General features: G+C 54.3%; 1 protein-coding gene across 1 annotated transcript; it reads left to right on the top strand.

Annotated features, from left to right (window-relative positions):
* Positions 1–376: 376 nt before the first annotated feature.
* Positions 377–5,833, top strand: LOC124098783 (archaemetzincin-1-like). The gene is made up of 5 exons (XM_046453734.2): positions 377–386; positions 2,372–2,497; positions 2,870–2,958; positions 3,353–3,529; positions 5,203–5,833. Exons 1-5 carry the CDS (start codon positions 377–379, stop codon positions 5,746–5,748), a joined length of 948 nt encoding a protein of 315 aa, XP_046309690.1. The 3' UTR covers positions 5,749–5,833.
* The last annotated feature ends 8,088 nt before the right edge of the window (positions 5,834–13,921 follow it).

Here is a 13,921-nt window from a genome sequence, read left to right on the forward strand (position 1 = left end):
GTTCCCTTTGTGACCACAGATCCAGTGATATCCTTGGAAAAACAGGAGCATCAAAGGTGGATTTTTGTTGTTTCTGCCCAATATGGATTCAAGGGTCTAGTTTACAGTCCCTGCTGAAACAAAATTAAAAAGAGGGCAAAATATATGGAGTGTCGGTGTTTAGGAGTTTAGATCCCTGAGAGAGAGGCCAGTCCAGAGAGAGCCCAGCTCACTGGCCAGATAGGGAGTGTCCAATCTAGAGAGCAGGAGGGGACATGGAGTCAGCAGAAAGGAGAGAATATCTAAGGAGACATGGGAGCTAGAGGTCATAGTGCAGAGAACTGAGAGAAGCAAAGTTTAGGGGCTCCCAGTCTTCCGGGCTACACAAAGTGGGAACATGTTAAGAGGTGAGAACTGGGGTCCAGGCAGCCTCAGGCCTATCCCTCTTCAACATGTGGCTTTTCAGAGATTGGAGGACACAGGCCCATGCAAGGGACACAAGAATGACCCAGGGAGGGAATGAGGAGGATCAGAGGTAGGTTGGTCAGTGTGCTTTGAGCATTCCAAGTGCAGGTGGCCTCAACATGGCAGAAGTGGTGCTGGGCTTTGGAGAGGAATGACAAGTTTCTGTTTGAGACATTACTATGCCATGTCCTTCCCCTGAGGCTGGCATCTGGGTAGTGAGCCTCTAAACGTGTCCTACTTACAACTCTGGGAGCTCTCCTCTCTGACATGTGGACACCTTGCTGAGATGGGTGGGAGGTCTGGAGTGGCCAAGGAACCTGCATTTCTAACAACTCCAGGGTAAGGCCAAGGCAGTTGGTCTGGGGACCTTGCAACCACTCTCACAGCCTCCATCCTCCATCCTTGGTCTGTGTCCATCTGTCCTTCTAGTATGCCATCTTGTTGTGTCCCTCCCTCCAACGGCTCCTCCCTGCTCTACCAATTTGATGCTCCCCAGCATAAGCCCACACCCCTGTTTCAGCCAGGCTGACTTTTCATCTGAGAAACATGCTTGCTCCTGCCACCTGTTAGAGGGCCTCACCTGGTCAGCTTACAATGTTCTGGTGTCCCTGCAGAAGTCCCTGCCTCCCCGGGTTTCACATGTGACAACAATTCCTGTCCTTTGATTTTGTTTCTTTTTCTTTTTAATACTAGGGACGGAACCTAGAGGTGCTCTACCACTGAGCCCCAGCCCCAGCCTTTTGATATTTAATTTTGAGACAGGGTCTGGTAAGTTGTCCAGGCTGGGCTGGTACTTCTGATCCTCCTTCCTCAGCTTCCCAGATAGGTGGGATTACAGGACTCTGCCACCACACCCGGCTTAGTTTAATCTTTAGAAGTATCTATGCCTTGGGATGATAGTTTTCTGTAGAGAGGATTTTCTTTTCCCTCTGGTAGTTTCCACCTGTGACAAAGATGTGACCCTTCTCTGGGCAGCTCTAGGGCCCCCAGGGATACAGACTTCATCCCTCCCAGAGTATGGCACCTCAGGATGGCAGCCAGGGTCACTAGATCACACTGGCTCCTCATTTCAGGAGCAGTGCAGCTCTGTTGCATTGAGCTCCAATCCTCCCCGAGTCCTGGTTCCTCAGAGGTTTCTGATGGATCTGAAATTTACTGGGGTATAGTTCAGGCAGGAGGTTCTTCCTCATTAGTGTATCGTCTGAGTCTGGGGGAGTATGTCTGACACAGCCATCCCTGATCACAGAAAAGGAGCAGCCCTGCCCCTGAATTTCTCAGTGGCCCTGCAGTAAGTGCTCCCCTCTGGAGGTCTTGGATAGTGACTGTGATCTCACTGTTATCTGCTGAGGGGAGGGGTGGCTTACCTCCCTAGGTCAGGGAGCAGGGTCCAATCCCCTTGTGGCACGCTCCTTTCATGACCCAGCCTTCCTGTTTGGTCACTCTGAGCACCATCCCATTCATCAGTCACAGTGAGACCCCTCCTGGCTTTCCTGGCCACTCTTTCTCGCTCCCTTGGGCTCCGCCTTGGTTGTGTCCTGGCTTCCTGAGCTCTGTCCATGCCCACACTCCTGGGAAGTATCATTCTTTATCACCGTTGTGACTAGTGACCATACACCTGGTCCTATAGTTCTGTGGGTCAGGAGTCTCCCTGGGCTGAGGTCAAGGTGTGGGCAGGCTTCATTCCTTCTCGAGCTTTGGAGGGAATCTGTCTGCATTTCCAATTTCTTGGGCATCTTCATTCATTGGCTTATGGCCCCTTCCTCCATCCTCCAAAACAGTAGTGCAGCAGCTCAGATCTTTCACTCTGAACTTAACCCTCTTGATAATGCAGAATAATGTCCCCATTTCCACATTTATTAGTCTGCCCTCAACAGGAGCTGGAAATGAGTCACTAGCCACCTCCTGACCCCCAGCACTCTCCTCCCAGATGGTATCCTGTCCTTAAAGAACAACAAGCCAGATGACGCACTGTGTGTGCTGGGCCTCACGCTTTCTGACCTGTACCCCCACGAGACCTGGAGCTTCACCTTCAGCAAGTCCCTCCCAGGGCATGGTGAGCTGGGGCCCTGCAGTTTCCACCTAGAGGGAGCCTGGCATGTGCTCTTGCTCCAGGGGAGGGTGATGCACACCTGTGGAAACAGCTGCGTGATCTTGATCCCCCATATTTTTGCTATTCCTGGGCAAAAGGCTGGCTTGGCTGCTGCCTCAGGGCTGGCCTTCATGTGGGCATAATGGCAGGGCAGGGTCTACTTGGACTGCTCATCCTCAGGCCATGCCTGGGTTGCAAGAGAGGATGGGCTGCTTTCATTCTGGGCTCCCTGCATCCGAGGCTGCCCACTGAGTCTCCTTGTCCTTCGCTCTCCCCAGAAGGGTGCATCTGTAGCTTCACCTGGTTCTCAGGGGAATTCTCATAGGTGGGGCTCAGTGACCTTGATCCAGCTCTACCTGAGGTGGTGGCAGGACACAGGCAGGAACCAGTGCTTTAGCACCATGGGGGTGGAACAGTGCTGCAGGGTGGGCATGGGGGACAGGAAGAGGGTGGGTGGCTGGGCAGCTATGGATGTGTCCTCAGAGGAAGGTCATAGTGGGCTCTGGCTGAGCCTTCTGCCTGCCCAGTTATATTGTCCAGTTCTCTCCAGGAAGAGGTCAGTCCCTCACTTTACGGAGTGAGGAAATTGAGGCTCAGAGATGCCAAGTGTTTTGCCAAAGGCCACATAGCTCTGGGGGACGGCTAGGATCTGACCTACGATCTACCTGGCTCCCAAGCCCCATGCTGTTGGCTTCCCCTGAGCCCCCAGAGGGGAAGGTGTGCTTGGACCATTTGCCAGCAGTCTGTCCTCACCAGGGGTTGGGGGTCTGTGGGTAGAGGGAAAGGTTCTGAGGCAAGGCTGGTGGCCTTCCCCCTCAGGTCACATGCCACAATCTCTGCCACCTCCTGGGCCTGGGGAGCTGCCGCTGGCTCCGCTGCCTCATGAAAGGGGCGCTCAGCCTGGATGAAGCCCTGCAGTGGCCCCCAGACCTCTGCCCCATCTGCCTGAGGAAGCTGCAACAAGTCCTGAGTTTCCGGCTTGCTGAGAAGTACAAGGTGAGCGCTGCCCTGGCTGCCGACTTGGCCCAGGGGAAGCCACACACAGGCAGAGGACCTGTGCTGTGTCCTGCTCCTCCAGGACCTCACAGATCTCCCTGATGGCAGATCCAGTCCTTAGCAGGTGCTTGACAAGTGGAAGCCCCCAGCACTTTGGGGCACTTTGGCTGACTTGTGGGTCACTAGAAGGAAGAGGGAACCAGACCAACCCAGTCCTCAACAGGAGCTCCTGCCTCTGGCAGTGCTGGCAAGGGGTATGCTGCCCTCTGTTGGTGGTATATGGCATGGCCATAGAGCACGGTCCCCTTTCTTATTTCCATGGGAAGATTTGTTTGTAAACTCAGAAACTTCACTCTCTCTTTATTTCTCTTTAAATCCACCTTTGGCTGAAAACAAATTTTCAATGGAGGCACAGGACCTATCAATTTGAAAACCAAAACTTGTTGTCAGAACTTCCCTGGGTTTAAGGCCGGACTCTTATGGTTCTGGGGAGTCCCTTCCTCATGCAGGTTTCTGGCAGGGTAGTGGCTCTCAGCCTGCCCTGGTGTCACAATTCCCTGGTGGGATGAGGTTCTCACCTAGATGCATTAGAACAGTCCCCTGTGATGCTGGAGGCCTGAAGTAGAGGCCACGTATTTTCAGATTATAGCACTGACTCCCCTGGGAGCAGAGGGACAGCTCTTCCCTAGTGGGGAGCCAGGAGCCTGTGTCGCTGCAGAACAGGGCAGCTGGTGTGGTTGTCACTTGTGGAGACACCCTGCATGGGCCAGCTGCCCAGTCACGGGGGCACGGGCAAAGGGCTTGGTTGGAGGCAGCCCTTATTGTCCTGGTGAGGCTGAGAAATGGGAATTGAAGACAGCTCTGGCTGTGAAAGGGTTTGATTTCTTACTTGTGTCCTTCATCTGGGGCTCATTCAACCATCTGATGGGAACTTTTAGAACTTTACCCAGTTGAGGGCGGGGGTGTGGCGTTCAATAGACCCTGGGTGAGCTCTGAGGGCTGAGGTGGTGGGTGCAGCCTCTCCTCCCATGGTGCTCCCTGAAATGGCTGGGCCATTGGGGGCAGCCAGTCCCCTCTTAGGACAAGGCTCAGGGACCTGGTGGGCCAATGACTGTAGTAGGTGGGGAGCTATGCAGGAGATTTCCCACATGTCCTGGGATGGCCCAAGGACTCTAAGAGCCATGGAGCCACCCAGGGCCAGTGTCTCTGCTCAAAGAAAAAGCCCAGCTTTGTGGTGCCGGCCAGTGTCCACTGATTGACTGAGCAGAGCTGGAAAGTGCTGCTCATTGTGACGCCCATCCTGCAGACATGGCACACACAGGGGACCTCAGGAGCACAGGTAATGGGAGGCCATGGTGAAACATTTAGGGGTGATGTGTTTTGAGTGTTTCTTTTGCCTTAACATTTTCTGACTTTAATCATCAGCTTTGAGGAAGGGCTGGGTTAGCAAGAGGTGCCCAGTTCCTGAAACGTGAACAGCAGGCTCCTGGGACCTGGAACGTCTGGCTGTGGCACAGCCTGGACTCCAGTCCCCAGCAGTGCTGGGCAGCAGGGCCCAGGTGGCATCAGCTTGCCACGGGCCTCAAGGTGACTGAATGCAGCTGGGTCCTCGGGCTGCTCGCTGGCCAGACAAGTGCCCACCAGAGAGAACTCAGCCCGTTTCTCCCTCGCAGAGACTCCTCGCCTGGACCCAGGCAGCAGCAGGTTCGTGGCCCTGCCAGGAGGCAGGAGAGCCATCTATGTCGGAGGACACCCCACCCTTCAGCGCAGACTCTGGCATGTGCTGTGAGAGCGACTCAGAGCCTGTCACCAGCCTATCAGAGCCCCTCACCCCTGACGCATGGAGTCATGCCTTCCCTGAGGGACCCGAGGATGGGCAGAGCTCCCTGGTGGCCTCAGAGGCTCTGCCGAAGCTTGAGGGCCCTGTGGAGGCCATCGAGGAGCACGGATGGTGGCTGGCCACAAGTATCCAGGCCCTGGAGCGGGAAGTGGCCGAGGAGGAGCTCGCGCAGGTGGACAGGGCCGTGGATGCCCTGGACCGGTGGGAGATGTTCACAGGGCAACTCCCGGCTACCAGGCAAGACCTGCCCTGTGTCAGGGACAGTGCAGGGCTGCGCAAGGCCCTGGGGGACAAGCTGTCCTCCCTGAGGCGGCGGCTGAGCACACGCAGACTCCCCAAGGCCGAGTCCTCCCCCTGCCGCTGGGAGGGGGGTAGTTAGTGCAGCAAGATGGCCTGTCCCCTGCAGAAAAGTCAGCGCCTGACATCTCTCCCCAGGACACCAACTGACCACTGCTGTCCAGCCACCAAGGGCATGGTGAGCCCAGCAGAGCTAACAGAAGCCCTCAGAATGAGGAGGCTGCTTCTAGCTGGCTCCTTGGGTCCCTGTGCCCACTGCTTACCCCAAAGCACAGCCTGGTCCCAGGGCCCCCATGGCAGAGTAGCCTGCAGCCTGGGGAGTACCCCGCCCCTCTCCTGGCCGCCACCGTGGTCTGAGGGCCAGGGGGGAGCTGTGCGCTTGCCTTCTCCCTGCAGGCTGGGCTTTGGGCCTGCTGCTCCCTCTGGTTACTTCCGGTTGGAGCTCAAAAAGTTATCCAGGCCAGTGGTGACCCTGGGACATGGGCTGTGCTGCTGCTAACTAACTGGGCTCCAGGGTCCCCTCAAAGTGGAAGCCGTGGGGTTTTGTTTTGTCTCTGAGCTTGAGACTCACGGGGGTCTGTCCTTTTGGACCCACACTGCGGGAAGGCAGGTGTCTAACCTGCAGGTTTAAGGGGCAGGAGGGTGGAGCCTCCTTATCCCCTGAGGTCGCCTGCTGTCACTCAGTGGTGAAAACACACTGCAGCCCCATTCTCGGGACTGTTTTCTGACCAAGGTGGCTGTGCTGTCAGTGGGCACTAGGCCGCGGTGGTGCCATGTGGGGTCAGTTTGTACTAGGCCACCAGGTGCCTGTGCTGGTGCCAGCAGGGTGCAGCTCATGTCTTCAGAGACGTCTTTTTGGCTGAGTTCTATCCCATTCCTGAGAGCGGTTAGGACACCGTCCTCACGTGGCATTGTCTGTGACCCTTTCATTTTTTGGTTCCAGGGATTGAACCCAAGGGTACTTAACCACTGAGCCACATTCCAAGCCCTATTTTATTTGAGATGGGGCCTCACTAAATTGCTTAAGGTCTTTCTAAGTTGCTAAGACTGGCCTTGCCTTGAATCTGTCCTCCTGCCTCATTTGATTCCCACCCCCTCAAAGTGACCTTTTTATCACTATCAAATGTCCCAGCCTGAGATAGTAGGATCCTGCAGAGTGAAGCAGGTGGGGTCCTGGCTTTTCCTCACTGGAAAGAGGCAAGAACAGGAAGCTTAGACAGTTTCGAATTGTTTCTGAGAAAAAACTACAAATATAGACCTAGAGGGAGTCTGAAGCTGCCTTGTGACTGTGACACTACTGCGGGGCAAAGGGCAGGTCCCAGGCCCAGAAAAATGCAAAGGGTTAAGGTCATCTGAGCTTGGAAGCAAAAAGCTCTGATGCAGTATCGGCACCCTCCCCAGGCCCCCAGGCCATTCTTGCCATCTCATACAGGTGTCCCATGGTCCAGGTTGTCCTTGCAATGAGATGAAGGGACTCACGCTACGGCTCATGCAGCTGCCCGTGTCTGCCAGCAGGGAGCACAACTGGACCTTGACGCCCAAGCCTTGGGTAGCTGTGGCCTTCCTAAGGCAGGTGGGGCTCTACCTAAGCCTCATGTCAGAGCCTCACCCTGCTGGGCAGTCACTGAGGCCCCTGCAGGTCCCTGGGAGGGACACAGACGCCACCTCTGAATGGAGGTGTGGCAAGTTTCTGGAAGGACGTACCACTTGGGGAAATAACATTGTGGCCATTCATGAGAAGCTGGCCGTGGTTGGTGTTGGTGGCCTGGGTTTCACTATCATGACGGCCACATGGTCTTACCTGAGGCCACTCTTCTGTCCTCTGCAAGAGGCGAGTTACTGGAGTGGCGGAAGATTCAATGGGGGTGACAAATAGCCAGGTGTGGATGGAGGGCAGGAGGCCATCAGGGTCATCCGCCCCTGGCCTTTGGCTCCCAACTGTCATGAGTCCCAAGGGGGCACATGGAGGTAGGAGGAAGCAAACCACTAAAGCCAGAAGCTTCACCCAGAGGCTTTTGAAGACTGGTGTTGGGAGGACGTTTTGAAAAGCAGCTTCCTCTGCCATGTTTCCCTCCTCACACGCTGGCCCAGGTTCTGTCCTTGACAGGCGAAGGGTAATGGGACAGTCACCACGGGAGGAGGGTAAGGAGAGGAGGAGCCAAGTGGGGCTCACAGACCTTCCTAAACTCGAGCTGGAGATGTCGCAGCTGTGGTGTTGACAGGTGTGGTCTGCAGGGTCCCGGGGCCATGGCGTCTAAAATGTCAAAGAAACGCACAAGCTGACTCAGCTGCTCCTCACCTGCTCTGTCAGGGTCCCTGGGGTGCATGAGGACATGTTGACAGATCCTCCAAGAGCCTGGCACGTCTTGGTCAAGCTGGAGGCGCTTGAGAGGAACTAAGTAGTTTGGGGTCATGACATGTCATCTGTGTCACTAGGACATCAAGCCCTGGGTCCACATGTTCCTTTCCAGGCTCAGGGTCACGACATGTCACTTCCATAGAACATCTAACCCCTGGCTGCACACGCCCTTCCCCAGGCTTTGACCAGGGGCCAAGTTGGAGAGGCCCTAGACAGAGGGAGCAGACCCCTCTTTCTACCCAAAGCCCAGACTCGCCATCCAAGGAGGGGAGAAGCATTTCACTCCTGCCCATGGTGGGAACCCTCATAGAGCAGGAGAGCTAGTGTAGCTCTGCACCCCATTTCCAGGGCTGAGTCTGAAAAGGGGTGCTGTCCTGTGAGCCAGCCCATGGGACATCTGATACAGACCCCTCTGTGATGAAAGAACTCTCCAGAGGGCTTAAAGCACAGACAAGCACTGGCTGAGTCAAGAAACTAATGGTGGGGCTGTGGTTGTGGCTCAGTGGTAGAGCGCTTGCCTAGCTTATGTGAGGCACTGGGTTCAATCCTCTATTTTTATACCTTTATTTTATTTATTTATATAAAATATAAATAAATTAAATAAAGGTATAAAAAACACAATAACCCCAGCAGCTTGGGAGGCTAAGGCAGGAGGATCGTGAGTTCAAAGCCAGCTTCAGCAAAAGTGAGGTGTTAAGCAACTCAGTGAGACCCTGTCTCTAAATACAGTACAAAATAGGGCTGGGGATGTGGCTCAGTGGTGGAGGTTCCTGAGTTCAATCCCTAGTACCAAACTAAACTAAAACAAAACAAAACAAAACTCCCCCAAAGCCACAATAACATTATTAAAAAAAAAAAAACTAATGGCAAGGCTCTGTTCAAATTTAGATGCCACCAAGTTCAAAGGGCATGCTACAACATTCAAGGTATATGCCCACTTATAGAAGGTCTACCCACAATCCTAAGACCAGCCACTCTCCAGATCCAAGGGTCAGGGACAGCCAGGCCTCAGAAGGATCAGCTGCTGATTCTCCACATCTTAGGGGGTCCCTCTGAGGACCAGGGGATATTGCACGCCCATCACCCTCAATTCTCAAAACAGTGTTGGCACATGGCATTGTTGACATCTGCTCTGTGGCTGTGGAGGCTGAGATGCAGCTTGGTGACCTGCCCAAGCCTCAGTGGTGGTGGAACCAAATTCAGGCTCCTTTGCCCCAGAGGGAGCCTCTTCGTTTCCCCACCATGTTCCACAGGCTCCTTAGGGAAGGAAGCAAACTGGATGTGTCTGAGCAGGAAGCAGAGCGGGGGTGGCACAGGCATCTGGGGGGCTGCACCTCAGCACTGAGACACTTCCTGATATCACCAGGAAGCTCCCCAAGGAACATGGGGTGGGTGGCAGTGCTCTTAGGTGCCAACCACAACAGAGCCCGGGGTGCTGCGGCTCTGTGGACTTGCTTCTAGAAAGAGGGTGAATCCCCAGGAAGGATGCCGCCACCCAGTGGATGGAGCAGCAGGGTTTCCTGAGGACGTGCTCAGATCTGCAGGATGGAGGTCGCTTTCTCTGTGGCTCCCCTGGAGCAGCTCCAGCCAGGCTGGAAGGACACAGGTGCTGTCCGGGGAGAGGCCTGCACAGAGTGGCTCCCAGAACTGGTTTTATTTTGTGAGCCCATGAGCCTGATCCCAAAAGATGGAAGAAACACAGAAGGACCTGGTTTCGATGAAAAACCAAGGAATTTATGGCCCTTAGAACAACAGGCTGCCAAAGACACACACACTCCTGAGTAATTGAGGAATCAGGGAAAGCCCCCTGCCTCATGTAAAGGACCTCAGCTTTTGAAAGCTACTAGAATAAATGCAGATAGCCAGTGGGAATGGCTGACTGTCCTTTCCTCTCCCAGCATCACCTCAATCCACAAGAACCCAAAACAACAGGCTTATTTTTTAAAAAATATTTATTTTTTTAGTTGTAGTTGGACACAGTACTTTTACTTTATTTATTTTTATATGGTGCTGAGGATAGAACCCAGGGCCTTGCATGTGCTAGGCGAGTGCTCTACTGCTGAGCCACCACCCCAGCTCCCAACAGGCTTATTTTTGAGCTTAGCTTCTTGGTAAGAAGACAACAAAAATAAGCTTCAGTCAGGGGTTTGATTTAAAAACGAATTTCCAAGAATTATCTAGGAGTTACTGGGTTTTCAGTTAATCCCTGACTCCCAGACTCCCAGTGATGGTCAGAGGCAACCAGAACACTCACAACAAAACTGGTGGGCTGCAGAGACCTGCTTCCTGCAAGGAACAGCTCCACCAGGGTAACTTACCAACCTGTCCACCCCCAGACCCTCTCCCAGATGATCCCAACTCTCCATTTTAACCATAAAGCAGAGCAGCCAGGCCCATGAGCAAGGCCACCCCAGATGCCACAACCTGGGCCTGCAAGTGAACACTGCACTCATTCTGACATGGGCCAGGCCATTGCACCTGGGCTCTCCGCTCCTCCTCTGGCCCCAGCCACAATGTCCCACCCCTCACGGCATGTGCTGTCTTACACTGTGTCCCACCCAGGCCCCTTCCTGGCATAGGGTGCCTGTCTCCCACGGGTGCCTGGTTTTCTGGTTGAAGCACAAATGCTACTTCTTGGCAAAGGTGATGTGTCTGCCCGCTTTGCCCCCGTGCTCCACATGCACCTTCTGTTTCTTTATGAACTTTACCACCATCTGTGAGTTTGTTTCTGGGGCTGTTACAGGTCTGTGGTCAGCGGGAGCTCACAAGGACCACGACTCTTGGGCACACACACCCACCTGCCATGCAAAGCAGCTTGGATCAATTGGAAGCCATTCCTCCTCAGGGGGCCTTTAGGGAGCAGGAACATGACTTCCTGTTTCTTCCAACACCCGCCTACAGGAAGGCCATGTTGCTGACCACTCTCAACTGCTGGCCTTTTTCACCTGAGGAACTGCTTCCACTGGGCTTGCTCTGTGGTCAGCGCCCAGCTGGGCCCACAGTGCGGAGGCCAATCAGGCCCAGCGGTGGAGGTCCCTGTGGTCAGCCCATCAGTGCTGATGCCCTGGAGGAGCGTGGCCTCATGGGCAGGCCTGTTGCCCTGGTTTTGTTAAACAGGGAGTCCCAGAGACCAGGAAACAGAGGTTGTCAAAGGGGCCCCTGGGAAGAGGGGACAGCACATGAGGGCCCAGTGGAGAGAAAGCACACTTTCCCTGGGGGTCACTGGAATGACTGGCAGGGGTGTGGAGGGTGCCAGTCACGGTCCAAGTGGGCAGTAGGAGAGGAGTAGGGCGGGAGCAAACATGAAAAGGTTTTGTTTTTCTGAATGAGATCGGGCCTGGGAGTGACCTACGGCATTTCCTTCATGTCCCACCAGGGGCTCCACAGGTCCCTCTAGTGGATGGGCAGGGCAGGGCAGGGCTGGTGTCAGCATGGCACCATCCAGCTCTGAAGGGACAGAATGGAAGCTGCTGGGGCTGTGAGGGCAGGGGTCTAAATGTCAAGAATTCCCTCTCATTCCTGCTGCTGCTGCCTTCCCGTCACATCTCCCTGAAGCAGTCACTTTACATGGGGCTCTTGAGAGTCATGGACCCCAAGCAGGAGAGGTGCTCATAAAAGGTGGTGGTGGGGTGTCCCAGGAGAAGTCCCCTGCCCTGGTTGCAGCACCTGGCTGTGACAGGCCTCCTGTGGTGATGGCTTGCCTGCTCACAGGGCACCGTTCTTAAGTCCACCTAAATTCAGGAATCAGTACTGAGACCACAGGTGACCGACACACAGCATGTTCTGTGTTATCCAGATTTTCTAGAGTGCTTCCCTGTTACATCTCAATACTACTGTAAGCCCAAATCAGAAGTGTAAGTGACATGGGAGAAGTCCTCATTTCAGCTCAGTCAGTGCTTCCTGTTTGGAATGCCAGGCTCCCACGGGAGTCCCTCTACAAGGTGCCATTCCCCCTGCTTGTGGCAATGGATGGATGGTCCACTCGTCCCTGTGCAAGGCCTCCTCTGAGTCGCTCTTGCTGTACTGCTGAGGATGGGCTGGGAGCCCTGGCCACGTGTCCTCATGGACATCCATACATTGAGTGACCAGCAGGCGCCTCCCATCTTCAGTCATTTGCTGGAAGTCTTAGAAAGACCTATTAAACTGTCACTTCATCAGTGCTCACGTTTCCATATTTTTGAGCCAGGGTTGAGGCTTTTGATGTGATTTAACAAAAAGGGGCATGTGTGGTGGGGGACCTCATATGCTTGCGCTCTCGTCACCGGGAGCATTTTCCCCTCGGCCCTGCCGGCCCAACCGTCCTGCTGACTTCTCATACTTCGCCCACACCTACAGGCCTGTGCTTCTGAGGGCTATTAAGTTGAAAAATGGCTGACTCTCGCCGAATAAACACCGGGTAGGATGTGAGACTGCTCCAGGGCATGAGGAAGAGCCAGTGTTCAGCACCTGGGGGGGAAGGCGGCAGAGCCAAGGAAACACAGGAGAGGGGCTGGGTCAGAGCTGGGCACGGGGCACCTGCTTACCTCACTTGCCCACGCATGCACCTGACACATGCACTCTGTCCACTGTGAGGCCACAGACACCTCTGCTTCAGGAGCGGTGTCAGACCGAAGATGGAGATTTACCCCAAAGCCTGTGAACCCAGCTACACCTGCACTCAAGATCCACCCAGGTCACTGTTCGGCTTTGACACAGTCAGTGGATGGTCACATTCAGGGGCACGCTGTACGGTAGTAGCCTGTGGGGTGGCAACTGGCTGTTTGATGGGAGGCGACCCATCAGGAAGACACATGTCGTTTAAGGAAACTTTTAATAGATTCATCAAAATGACATCTACAGAACCTGCTAACTAACCACCAAGGTAGGAAATACACTTTTTACCTGTCGCAGTGCAGTGGCCCCATCTGGGCAGTTCTGGTGCACATCGGTGCTTCCCAGGGAGGAGCCCAAGGCAGAGCATCAGGCTCTCAGCACTTAAGACTCCTGACAGCTCCCTGCTGTTTTGTCAAGAATGCTTAGGTGCCAAAGCTACATGCCACCCCCACCTCATCCCACACCTGGGGCCTCAAGCTTCCAGCATGCACAGCTGCTCTCCATGGGTGACAAACCAAGCACGGAGAAAGTGGGCTCAGGACTAAGTGGTTCTGAATGGGGTCTGGGCATATCAACACTGAACTTCCTGATCACCTGGGGCCACAGCCAGTAACAAGCCAACTGGTTTCACTTAGTTCTAATGGAGTTAAGAAGGATGTTTAGAATGCTTTATATCAATTTGCATAAGGTCCAAAGGTAATTCTCCAAGGTTCTAGAGAGTCACAGGCTCCATGAAAATCTATCTCTAAGTTTCTCCTAACTAGGCCTGTTGAACCCTGCAGGTGAACTCCCCATGTGATGGTGTGTATAGGTGAATGGGTTCCCCCGGCCCCCAGTTCAGCACCCTTCACCCACCCCCAGGGACTGATGAGCTTCTGGCTGCCAACGTGCAGGTGAACCTGGGAAACTTTTTCAGCCCGACAGCTGGTATGAGCAGAAGAGGCACAAGAACTGACTACTGCTCTGATATTGAGGTACAGGTCACTGCAATTTTTGACGTCTGAGTTGCTAAGCACACCTGAGGTTCTTTAGAGAGAATGGCACCAAAAATCTGCAGGGCTGCGACACACAGAGAACTACTCATTTGCAAGGGTTTCCTATGGTCACACCCAGTGAAAGAAAACCCACCTTCCTCCTGAGGCAGGCTGCTGGCCACAGCCAGGGGAAGGCTGGGTGGGTAGCAGTCCTCACTGTGCTAATCACAGTTCCACAAGCCTGGAAGGAACCTCAAGTGTGTGTACTTTTGTGGCCCTCAATCCTGGCTTTGCATCTGAATCTCCCAGTTCTCCAGTAGGAATCCATA

The sequence above is a fragment of the Marmota monax genome, unplaced genomic scaffold (assembly GCF_021218885.2).
Source record: "Marmota monax isolate L192 unplaced genomic scaffold, Marmota_monax_Labrador192_F-V1.1 WCK01_AAM20220418_F8-fsc00148, whole genome shotgun sequence".
Lineage (NCBI taxonomy): Eukaryota > Metazoa > Chordata > Mammalia > Rodentia > Sciuridae > Marmota > Marmota monax.

Coding starts and splice junctions, on each gene's coding strand:
- LOC124098783 (XM_046453734.2), top strand. Junction 2,959..3,352: donor GGGTGGAACAGTGCTGCAGG/GTGGGCATGGGG, acceptor CTTCCCCCTCAG/GTCACATGCCACAATCTCTG. Junction 3,530..5,202: donor GGCTTGCTGAGAAGTACAAG/GTGAGCGCTGCC, acceptor TCTCCCTCGCAG/AGACTCCTCGCCTGGACCCA.